The 18,014-nt window shown below is 42.8% G+C and overlaps 3 protein-coding genes across 6 annotated transcripts; 2 read left to right on the top strand and 1 right to left on the bottom strand.

Moving 5' to 3' along the window:
* Nucleotides 1-2,954: 2,954 nt before the first annotated feature.
* Nucleotides 2,955-6,682, bottom strand: LOC139560128 (myb/SANT-like DNA-binding domain-containing protein 4). 4 transcript variants are annotated; one of them, XM_071376659.1, is made up of 11 exons: nucleotides 6,309-6,682; nucleotides 5,933-6,003; nucleotides 5,669-5,845; nucleotides 5,517-5,578; nucleotides 5,348-5,434; nucleotides 5,219-5,260; nucleotides 4,977-5,150; nucleotides 4,862-4,897; nucleotides 4,217-4,763; nucleotides 3,824-3,935; nucleotides 2,955-3,729 (listed from the first exon to the last, which is right to left on the bottom strand). In XM_071376659.1, exons 1-8 carry the CDS (start codon nucleotides 6,464-6,466, stop codon nucleotides 4,862-4,864), a joined length of 807 nt encoding a protein of 268 aa, XP_071232760.1. In that variant the 5' UTR covers nucleotides 6,467-6,682; the 3' UTR covers nucleotides 2,955-3,729; nucleotides 3,824-3,935; nucleotides 4,217-4,763. The 4 variants fall into 4 exon arrangements, with proteins under 4 accessions (XP_071232760.1, XP_071232759.1, XP_071232758.1 ...); XM_071376658.1 differs by adding an exon at nucleotides 4,032-4,147 and having other exon boundaries at nucleotides 4,217-5,150; XM_071376657.1 differs by having other exon boundaries at nucleotides 4,862-5,150.
* A 56-nt stretch (nucleotides 6,683-6,738) lies between these two features.
* On the top strand, nucleotides 6,739-9,224 carry LOC139560130 (uncharacterized). Its single transcript, XM_071376662.1, has 7 exons — nucleotides 6,739-7,509; nucleotides 7,597-7,773; nucleotides 7,864-7,925; nucleotides 8,008-8,094; nucleotides 8,182-8,223; nucleotides 8,292-8,465; nucleotides 8,545-9,224. The coding sequence occupies exons 1-7, from the start codon at nucleotides 7,446-7,448 to the stop codon at nucleotides 8,602-8,604; spliced, it is 666 nt and encodes a 221-aa protein (XP_071232763.1). The 5' UTR covers nucleotides 6,739-7,445; the 3' UTR covers nucleotides 8,605-9,224.
* On the top strand, nucleotides 8,762-10,487 carry LOC139560129 (putative nuclease HARBI1). The gene is made up of 4 exons (XM_071376661.1): nucleotides 8,762-9,233; nucleotides 9,303-9,418; nucleotides 9,515-9,626; nucleotides 9,721-10,487. Exons 1-4 carry the CDS (start codon nucleotides 8,762-8,764, stop codon nucleotides 10,080-10,082), a joined length of 1,062 nt encoding a protein of 353 aa, XP_071232762.1. The 3' UTR covers nucleotides 10,083-10,487.
* Nucleotides 10,488-18,014: the final 7,527 nt, after the last annotated feature.

Raw genomic sequence — 18,014 nt, 5'->3', positions numbered from 1 at the left:
GCCTCATTTACTGCCTTTTAAAAAACATAGCTGATATGGCTGACTTGCTTAAACAATTGTGGTTTCTACTGACAATTGAGATGTACAAACTATGGCATAAGGGCATGACAAGTGGATAAGAGGCAATCCGTAATTTCGATTAAGACATTAATGAGCGAGCTAGGACGGACATAGTCAATATAACTATTTGTTCAGCACTTTTGAAATGTACAGCAACAGAATTCAGAACATGGGCCATTCCTACAGTGTTCTCCCTGTACACCAAGTCAGAACTGTAGGATAAATAAAGGGGGAATATAAGCAGACAATGAAAGCTCTTACAATATTCAATGATTACATTTCTCTAAAACAGGTTATAGGCTACATGTGCACCACCAAGTCAGTACAGTAGGCGAAATTAAGAGGGGAAAATATACCAAATTATTAGGGTGAGGCACATGGGCTACTAACAGCTTACTACACCACATACACTTAATATTACTTTCTTAGCTACAGTATACTCACTGGCATATTACATAATTTATGTATGTCACGACTTCTGACGAAGTTGTTGCCTCTCCTTGTTCGGGCGGTGTTCGGCGGTCGACGTCACCGGTCTTCTTCATCGATCCATTTTTCATTTTCCATTGGTTTTGTCTTGTCTTCCCACACACCTGTTTTCAATCCCATCCATTACCTGTTGTGTATTTAACCCTCTGTTTCCCCTCATGTCTTTGTCAGAGATTGTTTGTTGTCAGTGTAGTGTTTATTTTGTATAGGTGCGCGACGGGTCTTCGTACCCATATTTGTTTATTTCATTTTCTATTTAGTGTTATGGAGCATGTTTCTTGGACATTTATTAAAAGACTCCATTTTACACTCCGTTTGACTCTCCTGCGCCTGACTTCCCTGCCACCTATACACACGTCTCTGACAATGTAGCAGCATACAAGACAACTTTGGACTTGTTGTGCTGTGCTCACTTGAACAGGAAGGTAGCACGGTGGTCCTTCGTGGGCAAATTTTGTCATCAAACTTTGGCATCAAAGTCTGGCATTCTCTGGATTATGGTGCTTTCAAGACAACTGGGAACTCTGAAAAAAACTAAGTCGAATCATGATGACATCAGAGATCTTCAGGTTGTAACTCTAGAAAGAGGCACGCGTTCCGGATTCACAATTCTGAGTTGGATGATCGTTCTAAACCTATTTTCCCAGTCAGGGCCCATTTTTTCCAGAGTTCCCAGTTGTCTTGAACTCACTAATGTCAGATGTTGTAGTTCCGAGTTAACAGTTGTTTTGAGCGTGGCACAAATCATGCTTTGTCTAAAGCTTTGCCAATGTTCAATGTTTATAATTTTAAGCTTGGAAAAGAGACCCTTAATCTTAGACTTTGGACCACACAGCCACTCCACTGTATAACAGGCTAGTAATTGCTTTGCAATGCTTGCAGTTTGCCACTGATTCCTTCCAAACCACTCATTGTTGAATTTGCGATTTCCAGCTTATTGTGTAATGTTTATATCCAATGGCCATTGAGCACCAACACGTTTTATCAATAATTTCTCTTCATTATTTCTCTTCATATGACAAGGATTAAAAATTATTTGCCAGTAGATTGTCGGCTTGATTCATGATGATGACTGCTAGCTAAGATTTAGAAATGATGATGTTGACATGATCAGTCCAATCAAAGCTACTGTAGATATAATGTGATTTGAAGTCATTTTATCATTTTACCAATGACCTTGAGCCTTCTTGGATGGGCACTTCTAATGTAACTCTATGACACCACCCAAGGGGCTTGAATTTTCAAGCTCTACCCTTAGACTTGGTGGTGACATAGTGTCCCGATGAGTGACAGAACACTCAGCCAATCACGTCACAACTAGAGAACATTACCAACACCTACACTCCGTATTTTCCACTGGCTGCACCACCACCACAGAAAGCACTGAGCTAGGCTGAAACACAGGCATTTTGGAGCTGCCTTATCAAGAAAGCAAAAAAGAGACCATGTTTGTATGCAGCTTTATTAACTCAATGATTGTTTTTGTTTTTTTACATTGTTTGCAAACTGATGTGTGACACGTATTAATGTTGAAATAACATGGAAAATAGGCAAGCCAAAAAAGTATTATTATTATTTATTTATTTTTGCTAAAAAATTTAGGCTCACCTGCCCTGAATGACCGGTCGCCACTGGTGTACCCCAAGTATCCCTTGCTGATGACACAACAGTGGTAGGCCAGGGGCCTGTTGCACAAAACTAGGATAAGGGATTAAGCCAGGATATCTTGGTGATCCTGGCTCAATTGATCCGTAATCCGGTTGCACTAAAGATGGATAGGGGGCAGGAGGATATGTTATGGTATAAATTACCATGGAGATTTATTCTGTGGAGCTAGCCTGCTCCAGACCAGGCTAAATTCCAGGATCTATTTAATCTCATCCCTAATGTCAGTCAGCAGTCACCACAAATGGAAACCAATAGTTATTTCACTGCTCACTATACATTGTTATCACATATAACTAGACCCACTGTTATTATTTAAACGTTTGTGATCATTAATTTCAATGATTTTGGATAAAAAATGATTTTTAGATGATGTTGCTATCATTAGATAATTTACAGTTTCCCATAGACTATAAGGCTATATATAAAATGATAGAATATTAGGGCCACAGAGGGGAAAAAAACACAAGTCATAATATTGTAACCAGTTGTTTTAAAGGAGGACAGTTGTTAAAATGACAGATGTGGGGCATTTCGTGAAATTGTACTTCAGTATGGTTTCATAAACAAAGACATGCTGATGTGCCAGAATATTAAGTATCACATTGTCATAAGTATCAAAACTGTAAAAACAATATGTAGCTTTTCTGCAGAAAGAACCAGCCTCATAAATTTATGACTTTATCCTTTTTCTTCAGTGTAGCCCTAGTACTCTGTCATATAAACAAATACACATTCCATATGAATATAAAAACACAATGTGTAACATTATGTTCCTTTATTGAATAAGGACAAAACAAAGCAGGTAAACCATCAGCTCCTTTCGAAACTGAAGTCACAGTGACTCTACAAGATGGAAAGCACAGAATCCAAGCATATTATACAAAATGATACATACACATTCAAAGGTCTGTATATAACACACCCTGCATGTCTGCACACTAAAATAAATGCAGGACAAATCCATACACATCAACTGAACAGACAAATGAATGGATGCAGTAGCCTCCCTGCAGCCTTGTATTACACACAGTATACCGCACAAACATCATAAGAGGCCAAATTCGTCAAAAAACGAACCCAAAAAAAACCAAATTCCTCTGCCACCGCAGGACATATTTAACCAAAATTGAAAGCACACATACTAACTAAAATAATTCAACACATATTGGTCCCTCAGCAGCCGACCACTGTCGTCATCAGGGAAGATTGCCGGATTGTCCCAGTCCATGGCTGGTGGCACTCTGGGGGCCCTCTCCTTCCTCAGGCAGGCCACATTGTGGAGGACAGCACAAGCCACAGTAATATCACATGCCCTAACAGGGCTGACCCTTAATTTGTGAAGGCAGTGAAAGCGTGCCTTCAGGAGGCCAAAGGTCATTTCAACTCTGGCCCTGGTCCTGGCATGGGCATGGTTGTAGGCCTGCTGTGCTTCCTGGGGGTCTGTGAAAGGTGTCAGGAGAAAAGGCTGGCAGCCATACCCCCTGTCTCCCAGCAACACACCAGAGAATTCACCTGTCAACACAAAATCTCATCATTACTACCTCATAAACACAGTGATATTCTTGACACAGCCATGATGGTTATAAATAGGGGTTGTGTGGCTTACCTTGTGATAGGCACTGATAGATTTCAGAGGCCCGAAAGATTCTGGAGTCATGGACTGAGCCAGGCCATTTTGCCACAACATTGCTGATCACACAGTCAGCATTGCAGACCATCTGAAATCATAAGATGAGGAATATTACACCAATCAATGCACATCACTGGCAATGCAGAGTGTTCGTCAATGGACAATATCAAAAAGTTATGTTCACCTGAACATTAATGCTGTGAAAGGATTTCCTATTCACAAAATCGGCCTCATGGGCACCTGAGGGGGCTTTTATCCTTATGTGTGTGCAGTCCACTGCACCAATGACATTGGGGAAACCTGTCACACAAAGTAATGAGTATCCTACTATGTGTTAACAGTTGTCCTGTAATTTGTAGATCCTCTTACCTGCAATCCTATAGAACTCCTCTTTGATGTCACAGAGTCTTCTGTGGCCAGGGAAGGAGATGAAGACATCTGCTAATGCTTTGATAGCCAGACACACACTCCTTATTGTGCGGCAAATTGTGGCCTTGTTCAGCATCCCCCACTGAGTACAGGAAGGCTCCACTAGCAAAAAAGCGCAAGGCCACACAAACCATTTGCTCCACACTCAGTGCATGGCTCCGTGCAGTGCGGTGCTTAATCCTGGGACCCAGTAGTCTGCATAGATACCTGATGCCATCTGCAGAAAACCTGTATCTTTCATATAGATGGTCATCAGGGAAGGCCAGTGGGTCCAACCGGTCCCTGAAGACCCTTTCTCGCCTGAAGGCTCTCCTCAGCACAAGTGCTTCTTCATCCACCACATCTCGCACGAATGGGCATGCCATTGTCAGAGCAGAAAGGAACACACAATTTTGGGCCTTCATATAGGCTAGTGGCCACACCTGGTGCTGGGGGGGTGGGCAAAAGAGGGCGATGCCTTATAACGATGACTTGGTTGTACTGATTGCTGGGAAAATAAAAAAAACCTTAGAAAGATGCCACCGTCCTGTGTGCTCACAATAAGAGCTCATATGTCATGGCTCACTTGACTTTACGAGAATATACCTAATTTTTATTTTGAGCTGTGTCATCTTCTTGGAGCTGGGGGAGGAAAGAAAAATAATGATTAATACATTTGTGTTACAGTTAGCATACAGTGTACATTGAAGGCATATCTCACCTCCCTCTCAAGTTTTTTTATTTCAAGGTCCAGTTTCCTAATTGTCCTCTTTTTTATTTCGGACTCCAGTGCAAGATTTTCCATCTTTTTCTTCTTGTACTGAATGTCTATGTCTGCCAGTTCTATTTGGCGCCGGAGGTGGTTGCCATACAACTTTCTGATAGCTTGTGAGCTCTGTGAACACAATACAATTAGCGCAGCTGGAATTTGGCAGGATGTGGTGTCCTTTTATTAATACGCACTATGTTGCCAGGCTGGTTTTCCCACTGTATAGCATCTGGGTCCTGTAAAAGAAATTAGATTTTTTGATTTTGATGAGGACTCCTCACCATTGTAGAGTAAATAGTACTTTCACAGTCTTAACATGATACCTCATGCCTTCTGGAATCCAGAGAGATGGTCTCCTCCTCATCATCGTCTCCATCATGTGCTGTTGCTGCTGCACTGGGGCCTTCACCCTATCACATTTAATCGGATTCATATTGAAGCTAGTAGACAAGACATGCCAGGCCTACAGTATGCCTTTGATGGAGTACTCACTGGATCAGCATCGTCTGGTGCTTGTGCTGGTGGCTCTAACAGGAACACAGTGCTGCCAGACACTGCAAGGCAATAGGTAAACCAAAGTCAGACAGTCCAAATTGATTCAATATGAATGTGGTTGTATCCCATGTAGAGATGGAAGGACATACCTTGAATGAAGCGGGTGGCATCTTGGGAGGAACCTATGCTCGTCTCTTTCCCCCCAGGGATCCCCTCTAAGACGGGCCTGCCTTTATTTAGCTCCAAGGCCATGTCCTCTGCTGGGGTAAGGTCAGCCTTTGGTGACCCACCACCCGTGCCTTGTCTGTGGGTATTCTTTTTCACTGCTAAAACAGTACAGACAATGTGTGAGCAGGCACCTTCTGGGTACAATATATGCTTGTGCTTTGTTAAATATTAGTCAGGGACCATACCATTCTGCAGAATGTTCTTGTATTTGATTTTGACCTGCTGCCATGTCCGTTTTGGCCCGTTCATGTTTAATCTACACACACACACACACACACACACACACACACACACACACATTTAATGGAGTCACACTGCAAAAAATTACTTGGTATTTTTGTCTTGTTTTCAGTAAAAATATCAAAAAATGTATCATAGCTTTATACAGTGTGATGGAGTTACTTTACACAATTTCACTCATATCTGCAGTCCATTTCAATTAAAAATTTAACCGTTTCATAATTACAGTACAACTGCATTTTTGGAGATGTGAATTAAATATTTGAATTGTAATTGTGATGTTTCAGCGGAGCGGTGAGTGTGTAATTGTGCACTACTTACGCATTCAGGCGGTCTGCAATACTTTGCCACGCTTTTTCTCTTTGCTTTATCACTGTGGCGGTGTTGCCTTTCTTCTTAATTATATCTTTTACCTCCTCGTATGCCTCCATGAGGATTTGTGCTTCCGACGGGGAAAAGTACGCGGCTCTAGTTGCCATGGTAAATCAGTTAATCTGTGATCTGTGGCGGGGTCTATTTGAGTGAGCCGTGAGCGCGCACCTATCCAGGATTGGTTTCACCTGGCTTAATGAATCCGTGTCTGCTCATCCTGGCTTGGTCTTTGTGCAACCAATTAAGCCTGGACGCACATGTTTTGGCTTCATTGAGCTCAGCTGAGTCATTTATCCCGGATGTCTTAATTCTACTTTTGTGCAACAGGCCCCTGATCACCGACAACGATGAGACAGCCTATAGGGAGGAGGTCAGAGACCTGGGGCCTGTTGCACAAAAGTAGAATTAAGACATCCGGGATAAATGACTCAGCTGAGCTCAATGAAGCCAAAACATGTGCGTCCAGGCTTAATTGGTTGCACAAAGACCAAGCCAGGATGAGCAGACACGGATTCATTAAGCCAGGTGAAACCAATCCTGGATAGGTGCGCGCTCACGGCTCACTCAAATAGACCCCGCCACAGATCACAGATTAACTGATTTACCATGGCAACTAGAGCCGCGTACTTTTCCCCGTCGGAAGCACAAATCCTCATGGAGGCATACGAGGAGGTAAAAGATATAATTAAGAAGAAAGGCAACATCGCCACAGTGATAAAGCAAAGAGAAAAAGCGTGGCAAAGTATTGCAGACCGCCTGAATGCGTAAGTAGTGCACAATTACACACTCACCGCTCCGCTGAAACATCACAATTACAATTCAAATATTTAATTCACATCTCCAAAAATGCAGTTGTACTGTAATTATGAAACGGTTAAATTTTTAATTGAAATGGACTGCAGATATGAGTGAAATTGTGTAAAGTAACTCCATCACACTGTATAAAGCTATGATAAATTTTTTGATATTTTTACTGAAAACAAGACAAAAATACCAAGTAATTTTTTGCAGTGTGACTCCATTAAATGTGTGTGTGTGTGTGTGTGTGTGTGTGTGTGTGTGTGTGTGTGTGTGTGTAGATTAAACATGAACGGGCCAAAACGGACATGGCAGCAGGTCAAAATCAAATACAAGAACATTCTGCAGAATGGTATGGTCCCTGACTAATATTTAACAAAGCACAAGCATATATTGTACCCAGAAGGTGCCTGCTCACACATTGTCTGTACTGTTTTAGCAGTGAAAAAGAATACCCACAGACAAGGCACGGGTGGTGGGTCACCAAAGGCTGACCTTACCCCAGCAGAGGACATGGCCTTGGAGCTAAATAAAGGCAGGCCCGTCTTAGAGGGGATCCCTGGGGGGAAAGAGACGAGCATAGGTTCCTCCCAAGATGCCACCCGCTTCATTCAAGGTATGTCCTTCCATCTCTACATGGGATACAACCACATTCATATTGAATCAATTTGGACTGTCTGACTTTGGTTTACCTATTGCCTTGCAGTGTCTGGCAGCACTGTGTTCCTGTTAGAGCCACCAGCACAAGCACCAGACGATGCTGATCCAGTGAGTACTCCATCAAAGGCATACTGTAGGCCTGGCATGTCTTGTCTACTAGCTTCAATATGAATCCGATTAAATGTGATAGGGTGAAGGCCCCAGTGCAGCAGCAACAGCACATGATGGAGACGATGATGAGGAGGAGACCATCTCTCTGGATTCCAGAAGGCATGAGGTATCATGTTAAGACTGTGAAAGTACTATTTACTCTACAATGGTGAGGAGTCCTCATCAAAATCAAAAAATCTAATTTCTTTTACAGGACCCAGATGCTATACAGTGGGAAAACCAGCCTGGCAACATAGTGCGTATTAATAAAAGGACACCACATCCTGCCAAATTCCAGCTGCGCTAATTGTATTGTGTTCACAGAGCTCACAAGCTATCAGAAAGTTGTATGGCAACCACCTCCGGCGCCAAATAGAACTGGCAGACATAGACATTCAGTACAAGAAGAAAAAGATGGAAAATCTTGCACTGGAGTCCGAAATAAAAAAGAGGACAATTAGGAAACTGGACCTTGAAATAAAAAAACTTGAGAGGGAGGTGAGATATGCCTTCAATGTACACTGTATGCTAACTGTAACACAAATGTATTAATCATTATTTTTCTTTCCTCCCCCAGCTCCAAGAAGATGACACAGCTCAAAATAAAAATTTGGTATATTCTCGTAAAGTCAAGTGAGCCATGACATATGAGCTCTTATTGTGAGCACACAGGACGGTGGCATCTTTCTAAGGTTTTTTTTATTTTCCCAGCAATCAGTACAACCAAGTCATCGTTATAAGGCATCGCCCTCTTTTGCCCACCCCCCCAGCACCAGGTGTGGCCACTAGCCTATATGAAGGCCCAAAATTGTGTGTTCCTTTCTGCTCTGACAATGGCATGCCCATTCGTGCGAGATGTGGTGGATGAAGAAGCACTTGTGCTGAGGAGAGCCTTCAGGCGAGAAAGGGTCTTCAGGGACCGGTTGGACCCACTGGCCTTCCCTGATGACCATCTATATGAAAGATACAGGTTTTCTGCAGATGGCATCAGGTATCTATGCAGACTACTGGGTCCCAGGATTAAGCACCGCACTGCACGGAGCCATGCACTGAGTGTGGAGCAAATGGTTTGTGTGGCCTTGCGCTTTTTTGCTAGTGGAGCCTTCCTGTACTCAGTGGGGGATGCAGAACAGCTGAACAAGGCCACAATTTGCCGCACAATAAGGAGTGTGTGTCTGGCTATCAAAGCATTAGCAGATGTCTTCATCTCCTTCCCTGGCCACAGAAGACTCTGTGACATCAAAGAGGAGTTCTATAGGATTGCAGGTAAGAGGATCTACAAATTACAGGACAACTGTTAACACATAGTAGGATACTCATTACTTTGTGTGACAGGTTTCCCCAATGTCATTGGTGCAGTGGACTGCACACACATAAGGATAAAAGCCCCCTCAGGTGCCCATGAGGCCGATTTTGTGAATAGGAAATCCTTTCACAGCATTAATGTTCAGGTGAACATAACTTTTTGATATTGTCCATTGACGAACACTCTGCACTGCCAGTGATGTGCATTGATTGGTGTAATATTCCTCATCTTATGATTTCAGATGGTCTGCAATGCTGACTGTGTGATCAGCAATGTTGTGGCAAAATGGCCTGGCTCAGTCCATGACTCCAGAATCTTTCGGGCCTCTGAAATCTATCAGTGCCTATCACAAGGTAAGCCACACAACCCCTATTTATAACCATCATGGCTGTGTCAAGAATATCACTGTGTTTATGAGGTAGTAATGATGAGATTTTGTGTTGACAGGTGAATTCTCTGGTGTGTTGCTGGGAGACAGGGGGTATGGCTGCCAGCCTTTTCTCCTGACACCTTTCACAGACCCCCAGGAAGCACAGCAGGCCTACAACCATGCCCATGCCAGGACCAGGGCCAGAGTTGAAATGACCTTTGGCCTCCTGAAGGCACGCTTTCACTGCCTTCACAAATTAAGGGTCAGCCCTGTTAGGGCATGTGATATTACTGTGGCTTGTGCTGTCCTCCACAATGTGGCCTGCCTGAGGAAGGAGAGGGCCCCCAGAGTGCCACCAGCCATGGACTGGGACAATCCGGCAATCTTCCCTGATGACGACAGTGGTCGGCTGCTGAGGGACCAATATGTGTTGAATTAATTTAGTTAGTATGTGTGCTTTCAATTTTGGTTAAATATGTCCTGCGGTGGCAGAGGAATTTGGGTTTTTTTGGGTTCGTTTTTTGACGAATTTGGCCTCTTATGATGTTTGTGCGGTATACTGTGTGTAATACAAGGCTGCAGGGAGGCTACTGCATCCATTCATTTGTCTGTTCAGTTGATGTGTATGGATTTGTCCTGCATTTATTTTAGTGTGCAGACATGCAGGGTGTGTTATATACAGACCTTTGAATGTGTATGTATCATTTTGTATAATATGCTTGGATTCTGTGCTTTCCATCTTGTAGAGTCACTGTGACTTCAGTTTCGAAAGGAGCTGATGGTTTACCTGCTTTGTTTTGTCCTTATTCAATAAAGGAACATAATGTTACACATTGTGTTTTTATATTCATATGGAATGTGTATTTGTTTATATGACAGAGTACTAGGGCCACACTGAAGAAAAAGGATAAAGTCATAAATTTATGAGGCTGGTTCTTTCTGCAGAAAAGCTACATATTGTTTTTACAGTTTTGATACTTATGACAATGTGATACTTAATATTCTGGCACATCAGCATGTCTTTGTTTATGAAACCATACTGAAGTACAATTTCACGAAATGCCCCACATCTGTCATTTTAACAACTGTCCTCCTTTAAAACAACTGGTTACAATATTATGACTTGTGTTTTTTTCCCCTCTGTGGCCCTAATATTCTATCATTTTATATATAGCCTTATAGTCTATGGGAAACTGTAAATTATCTAATGATAGCAACATCATCTAAAAATCATTTTTTATCCAAAATCATTGAAATTAATGATCACAAACGTTTAAATAATAACAGTGGGTCTAGTTATATGTGATAACAATGTATAGTGAGCAGTGAAATAACTATTGGTTTCCATTTGTGGTGACTGCTGACTGACATTAGGGATGAGATTAAATAGATCCTGGAATTTAGCCTGGTCTGGAGCAGGCTAGCTCCACAGAATAAATCTCCATGGTAATTTATACCATAACATATCCTCCTGCCCCCTATCCATCTTTAGTGCAACCGGATTACGGATCAATTGAGCCAGGATCACCAAGATATCCTGGCTTAATCCCTTATCCTAGTTTTGTGCAACAGGCCCCTGACCGTGTGGTGTAAGGACATCAACCTCTCCCTCAATGTGAACAAGACAAAGGAGATGATTGTGGACTACAGGAATAGGAGGGCCGAACAGGCCCCAATTAACATCACGTCCACATCACCAACAAAATAACATGGTCCAAACACACCAAGACAGTCATGAAGAGGGCACGACAACACCTTTTCCCCCTCAGGAGACTGAAAATATTTGGCATGGGTCCCCAGATCCTCAAAAACTATTACCGCTGCACCATCGAGAGTATCCTGACCAGTTGCATTACCGCCTGGTCTACACCTGTTGTATTCAGCGCATGTGACAACTAAAATTTAATTTGATATGATTTGGAATTTGATTTTAGAGACCTGATAGCTGATAATAGCGAGCTACTTTTTGTCACTTTAAACTCAGACAAACAGCTTTAAGTTTTTATTGGTAAGAGATTGTTCTGTTCAGATTTTGTATTTGAAAAGCAGAGAAGTAGAGGAAGATTTCATACGCTCTAAGTTTTTGTCTGACTTGTTGGGGGAAGGGTCAAAATGTCAGTTTAGGAAATAGTTTGGGGAAAATGTGTTAATGCAGTTACTAAAATAGCTGTATCGTTGGAGCTGTAGAATATATTTTTATTCCACAAACAGATTTCAATAGCAGAGAAGTAGACAAAGATGTTATACCCTCTAACTTTTTCTCAAACTTGTTGGGGAAGTGATCAAAATTTCTGTTGTTTAAAAACGTTACAGAAAATATTGTTGATACAGTACCTAAAACAGCTGTAACTTTTTATTGGAATAAGATATTTTGTTCAAACGCCAGATTTGAATAGCAGAGAAATAGCTGATTTCATACGCTCTAACTTTCTTGTCTAAGTTGTAGCAAAGTGGTCAAAGTAAAAAGGAAGTGATGATGTCACAACAGTGATTTACAATAAGAAGAAGAAGTATGACCAAGATTTAGAATGGGATGTTTGCTTTACAAGTCCCATAAATTACGTCTTTACTATATAACCCATAAAAAAGTGTGTGCACACATGCAGTTTCTTCAGAAGGTATACCAAACATCCCAGTTGGACGCAAAATTGCGCAACTAAGATTTCCTCTGCAAAAACGTCAAAATTAACGACAGATTTCTTGAGTTATCTTAGATTAAATCAGACTTTTTTGAGGAATTGTACTGTTCACTGGCTATAGTGTCTGAAAATGGACAAACGATATATTGCCGCTTTTTTCTTGTTTTTCAGGCGAAGGTCTTAAGGGAGTATGTGAGCACACTCCTTCGAACTGAAGCACGCTGAAGCCTTTATTTCACATGTTGTTGTGTTACAGCCTGAATTCAAAATGGATCACACACAATACCCCATAATGACAAAGTGAAAACATATTTTAGAAATGTTTGCAAATGTATTGAAAATGTAGTACATTCACACCCCTGAGTCAAAACATGTTAGCCCTTGTGTTGTCTTAAGGGTAAAAAATGACCCGCCACTATGTTTAACCTCTTGACGCTAGGGGTCAGATTTTTTTTATTTTTTTTATTTTAAATAACGCTCCCACGGTAAACGGACTATTTCTCAGGTCCAGATCGTAGAATATGCGTATAATTTACAGATTAGGATAGAAAACACTCCAAAGTTTCCAAAACTGTCCAAATATTGTCTGTGACTATAACAAAACTGATTCTGCAGGCGAAAACCTGAGAAAATCTAACCCGGAAGTGATTAAAAAAAATTAAATCTGTGTTTCCTGGCCCGTCTTTCTTCCATTTAAAGGGGTATCAACCAGATTCCTTTTCCAATGGCTTCCTCAGGCTGTGACCAGGCTTTAGACATAGTTTCAGGCTTTTATTTTGAAAAATGAGGGAGATTTTTCAAAACTAGTCAGGTGTCCTCTGATTAGTTCCTACGCGCGAGAGGGTAGCTCTCCATTTTATTTTTCTCTCTTATTGAATAGATTACGGTCCGGTTTAAATATTATCGATTATGTTTGTTAAAAACAACCTGAGGATTGATTATAAAAAACATTTGACATGTTTCTACGACCATTACGGATACTTTTTGGAATTTTTGTCGAACGGAACGAGGCTTTGGTTTTCTGAACATAACGCGCAACCCAAATGGCGTTTTTTTGTTATAAAAATAATATTTATCGAACAAAAATAACATTTGTTGTGTAACTGGGAGTCTCGTGAGTGCAAACATCCAAAGATTATCAAAGGTAAGCGATTAATTCTATTGCTTTTCTGACTTTTGTGACCAAGCTAACCAAGCTAATATAAGGCTAACTGTTCTAGCATTGATTGATACACTCACAAAAGCTTAGATTGCTTTCACTGCAAAGCATATTTTCAAATCTGACACGATAGGTGGATTAACAACAAGCTAAGCTGTGTTTTGCTATATTTCACTTGTGATTGCATGATTATAAATATTTTTTGTAATATTTTTTAAATCTGATACATTTGGGAATTTTCTTCTGCCTTTCAGGACCGGAACGAGGCTGTAGTTTTCTGAACATAACGCGCAACCCAAATGGCGTTTTTTTGTTATAAAAGTAATATTTATCGAACAAAAATAACATTTATTGTGTAACTGGGAGTCTCGTGAGTGCAAACATCCAAAGGATGGATTTCTTTCTCTGTAAAGCATATTTTCAAAATCTGACACGATAGGTGGATTAACAACAAGCTAAGATGTGTTTTGGTATATTTCACTTGTGATTGCATGATTATAAATATTTTTAGTAATATTTTGCGCCCTGCAATTCAGCGGTTGTTTAGGAAAATGATCCCGTGAAAGGGATCCGTAGCGCAGAGAAGTTAACAGCAGAGAAAACCCCCTAAATTATATTTTTGCAACTTTAAATTTGATGACTTTTCCTAGAGTGACCCCAACATTAGAAAAAGTGAAACATCGCCTTTGTTCATATTTCCATGAAAGCTGTACACCACCAGGGTACAAAGATTGCCTTGTGGTCATTTTTGACCTGGCAGTTATTAAACTATTTACACACCACAAAAACCACAAAGACACACACACACACACACACAGATACACACACACACACAATGAGAAATTGAGATTATGTGTGCTACTGATTGAACTCAGTCAAAACAAAAACTTTCTTGTGCATGTGCAGCATCTCCCCTCCATGACGCCACACATGACTCAAGTTCACAGACAAAATAAAAACAATTTCAGACAAAATAAACAACATTTCAGACAAAATAAACATTTATTGAAAGCATTGTTTACTAATGGGGAATGCAGTCAGAGGGTATAAAGGTGCTGCAGATGACAGTCCCCCCAGTTCTCTCTTTGCTGAAGCCATGACTGATCCGGTTTCCGGTTTGGAGCGTGCAGTCGCAATTCCGCCTCGCTCCACAGGTAGTTTTACCATTTTCATTCATTTTCATTACAGTACAACGGTTTGATTTGTTTGATCTTAGCTAGCTACATAGCCGTCTTTGTATCAAAGATAATTGTGTAGTTATTGAGGTTATTGAGGTTCGCTAGCCAGCTATTTTCGTCCGAACGTAACAACGTAGTCAACACTGCTAGCTAGCCAGCTAGCCACCGAATAGCAGCACTGGAGAAACGATTACATTACAACGGAACGACTTGATTAGTGTAGTGTTAGCTGGCTACACAGTTCTCTTTGCTATCTTTGTATCTAAGATAATTGTGTAGCTTAGAGTTGGTTAGAGTAATTATTCGGTTAACTAGCCAGCTATTTTCGTAACGTAGTCAACACTGCTAGCTAGCCAGCTAGCCACCGAATAGCAGCATAGCAGCACTGGAGAAACGATTACATTACAACGGAACGACTTGATTAGTGTAGTGTTAGCTGGCTACACAGTTCTCTTTGCTATCTTTGTATCTAAGATAATTGTGTAGCTTAGAGTTGGTTAGAGTAATTATTCGGTTAACTAGCCAGCTATTTTCGTAACGTAGTCAACACTGCTAGCTAGCCAGCTAGCCACCGAATAGCAGCATAGCAGCACTGGAGAAACGATTACATTACAACGGAACGACTTGATTAGTGTAGTGTTAGCTGGCTACACAGTTCTCTTTGCTATCTTTGTATCTAAGATAATTGTGTAGCTTAGAGTTGGTTAGAGTAATTATTCGGTTAACTAGCCAGCTATTTTCGTCCACCGCGCTGCGCTGCCGTCTCCTACCTAGTCAACACTGCTAGCTAACACTGCTAGTTAGCCAACTTCTACCGAATAGCAGCACTGTAGAAACTCACACTACAACTTACATTACAACGGAACGACTTGATTAGCGTAGTGTTAGCTAGCTACATAGTTGTCTTTGCTGTCCTTGTATCCAAGATAATTGTGTAGTTTTTGAGAAATTGTCGAGGTTACCTAGCCAGCTACACGTTCAAACAAAGTCAACAACGCAGCCACTGCTAGCCAGCCTACTTCACCGCCAGCAGTACTATATCATTTTAGTCAATAAGATTTTAGTCAATAAGATTTTATTTTATTTTTGCAACGTAAGCTTAACTTCCTGAACATTCGAGACGTGTAGTCCACTTGTCATTCTAATCTCCTTTGCATTAGCGTAGCCTCTTCTGTAGCCTGTCAACTATGTGTCTGTCTATCCCTCTTCTCTCCTCTCTGCACAGACCATACAAACGCTTCACACCGCGTGGCCGCCGCCATTCTAACCTGGTGGTTCCAGCGCGCACGACCCACGTGGAGTTCCAGGTCTCCGGCAGCCTCTGGAACTGCCGATCTGCGGCCAACAAGGCAGAGTTCATCTCAGCCTATGCGTCCCTCCAGTCCCTCGACTTCTTGGCACTGACGGAAACATGGATTACCACTGACAACACTGCTACTCCTACTGCTCTCGCCTCGTCTGCCCACGTGTTCTCGCACACCCCGAGAGCTTCTGGTCAGCGGGGCGGTGGCACTGGGATCCTCATCTCTCCCAAGTGGACATTCTCTCTTTCTCCCCTGACCCATCTGTCTATCGCCTCCTTTGAATTCCATGCTGTCACAGTTACCAGCCCTTTCAAGCTTAACATCCTTATCATTTATCGCCCTCCAGGTTCCCTTGGAGAGTTCATCAATGAGCTTGACGCCCTGATAAGTTCCTTTCCTGAGGATGGCTCACCTCTCACAGTTCTGGGTGACTTTAACCTCCCCACGTCTACCTTTGACTCATTCCTCTCTGCCTCCTTCTTTCCACTCCTCTCCTCTTTTGACCTCACCCTCTCACCTTCCCCCCCTACTCACAAGGCAGGCAATACGCTTGACCTCATCTTTACTAGATGCTGTTCTTCCACTAATCTCACTGCAACTCCCCTCCAAGTCTCCGACCACTACCTTGTATCCTTTTCCCTCTCGCTCTCATCTAACACTTCCCACACTGCCCCTACTCGGATGGTATCGCGCCGTCCCAACCTTCGCTCTCTCTCCCCCGCTACTCTCTCCTCTTCCATCCTATCATCTCTTCCCTCTGCTCAAACCTTCTCCAACCTATCTCCTGATTCTGCCTCCTCAACCCTCCTCTCCTCCCTTTCTGCATCCTTTGACTCTCTATGTCCCCTATCCTCCAGGCCGGCTCGGTCCTCCCCTCCTGCTCCGTGGCTCGACGACTCACTGCGAGCTCACAGAACAGGGCTCCGGGCAGCCGAGCGGAAATGGAGGAAAACTCGCCTCCCTGCGGACCTGGCATCCTTTCACTCCCTCCTCTCTACTTTCTCCTCTTCTGTCTCTGCTGCTAAAGCCACTTTCTACCACTCTAAATTCCAAGCATCTGCCTCTAACCCTAGGAAGCTCTTTGCCACCTTCTCCTCCCTCCTGAATCCTCCTCCCCCTCCTCCCCCCTCCTCCCTCTCTGCGGATGACTTCGTCAACCATTTTGAAAAGAAGGTCGATGACATCCGATCCTCGTTTGCTAAGTCAAACGACACCGCTGGTTCTGCTCACACTGCCCTACCCTGTGCTTTGACCTCTTTCTCCCCTCTCTCTCCAGAAGAAATCTCGCGTCTTGTGACGGCCGGCCGCCCAACAACCTGCCCGCTTGACCCTATCCCCTCCTCTCTTCTCCAGACCATTTCCGGAGACCTTCTCCCTTACCTCACCTCGCTCATCAACTCATCCTTGACCGCTGGCTACGTCCCTTCCGTCTTCAAGAGAGCGAGAGTTGCACCCCTTCTGAAAAAACCTACACTCGATCCCTCCGATGTCAACAACTACAGACCAGTATCCCTTCTTTCTTTTCTCTCCAAAACTCTTGAACGTGCCGTCCTTGGCCAGCTCTCCTGCTATCTCTCTCAGAATGACCTTCTTGATCCAAATCAGTCAGGTTTCAAGACTAGTCATTCAACTGAGACTGCTCTTCTCTGTGTCACGGAGGCGCTCCGCACTGCTAAAGCTAACTCTCTCTCCTCTGCTCTCATCCTTCTAGACCTATCGGCTGCCTTTGATACTGTGAACCATCAGATCCTCCTCTCCACCCTCTCCGAGCTGGGCATCTCCGGCGCGGCCCACGCTTGGATTGCGTCCTACCTGACAGGTCGCTCCTACCAGGTGGCGTGGCGAGAATCTGTCTCCGCACCACGTGCTCTCACCACTGGTGTCCCCCAGGGCTCTGTTCTAGGCCCTCTCCTATTCTCGCTATACACCAAGTCACTTGGCTCTGTCATATCCTCACATGGCCTCTCCTATCATTGCTATGCAGACGACACACAATTAATCTTCTCCTTTCCCCCCTCTGATAACCAGGTGGCGAATCGCATCTCTGCATGTCTGGCAGAAATATCAGTGTGGATGACGGATCACCACCTC

The sequence above is a fragment of the Salvelinus alpinus genome, chromosome 30, assembly GCF_045679555.1.
Source record: "Salvelinus alpinus chromosome 30, SLU_Salpinus.1, whole genome shotgun sequence".
In the NCBI taxonomy this organism is placed as follows: Eukaryota; Metazoa; Chordata; class Actinopteri; order Salmoniformes; family Salmonidae; genus Salvelinus; species Salvelinus alpinus.
This window is presented reverse-complemented; position numbering and strand designations above follow the sequence as displayed.

What these genes read in the sequence shown, in the direction of transcription:
- LOC139560128 (XM_071376658.1), bottom strand. Translation starts at nt 6,466, where the DNA reads ATGGCAACTAGAGCCGCGTACTTTTCCCCGTCGGAAGCACAAATCCTC. An exon ending in CACCAGACGATGCTGATCCA is followed by an intron (nt 5,435 to 5,516) that starts GTGAGTACTCCA and finishes TAAATGTGATAG; the next exon opens with GGTGAAGGCCCCAGTGCAGC. An exon ending in TGGATTCCAGAAGGCATGAG is followed by an intron (nt 5,261 to 5,347) that starts GTATCATGTTAA and finishes TTTCTTTTACAG; the next exon opens with GACCCAGATGCTATACAGTG.
- LOC139560129 (XM_071376661.1), top strand. Translation starts at nt 8,762, where the DNA reads ATGAAGGCCCAAAATTGTGTGTTCCTTTCTGCTCTGACAATGGCATGC. An exon ending in TTCACAGCATTAATGTTCAG is followed by an intron (nt 9,419 to 9,514) that starts GTGAACATAACT and finishes TTATGATTTCAG; the next exon opens with ATGGTCTGCAATGCTGACTG. An exon ending in CTATCAGTGCCTATCACAAG is followed by an intron (nt 9,627 to 9,720) that starts GTAAGCCACACA and finishes TTGTGTTGACAG; the next exon opens with GTGAATTCTCTGGTGTGTTG.
- LOC139560130 (XM_071376662.1), top strand. Translation starts at nt 7,446, where the DNA reads ATGAACGGGCCAAAACGGACATGGCAGCAGGTCAAAATCAAATACAAG. An exon ending in CAAGAACATTCTGCAGAATG is followed by an intron (nt 7,510 to 7,596) that starts GTATGGTCCCTG and finishes GTACTGTTTTAG; the next exon opens with CAGTGAAAAAGAATACCCAC. An exon ending in TAAAAAAACTTGAGAGGGAG is followed by an intron (nt 8,466 to 8,544) that starts GTGAGATATGCC and finishes TTCCTCCCCCAG; the next exon opens with CTCCAAGAAGATGACACAGC.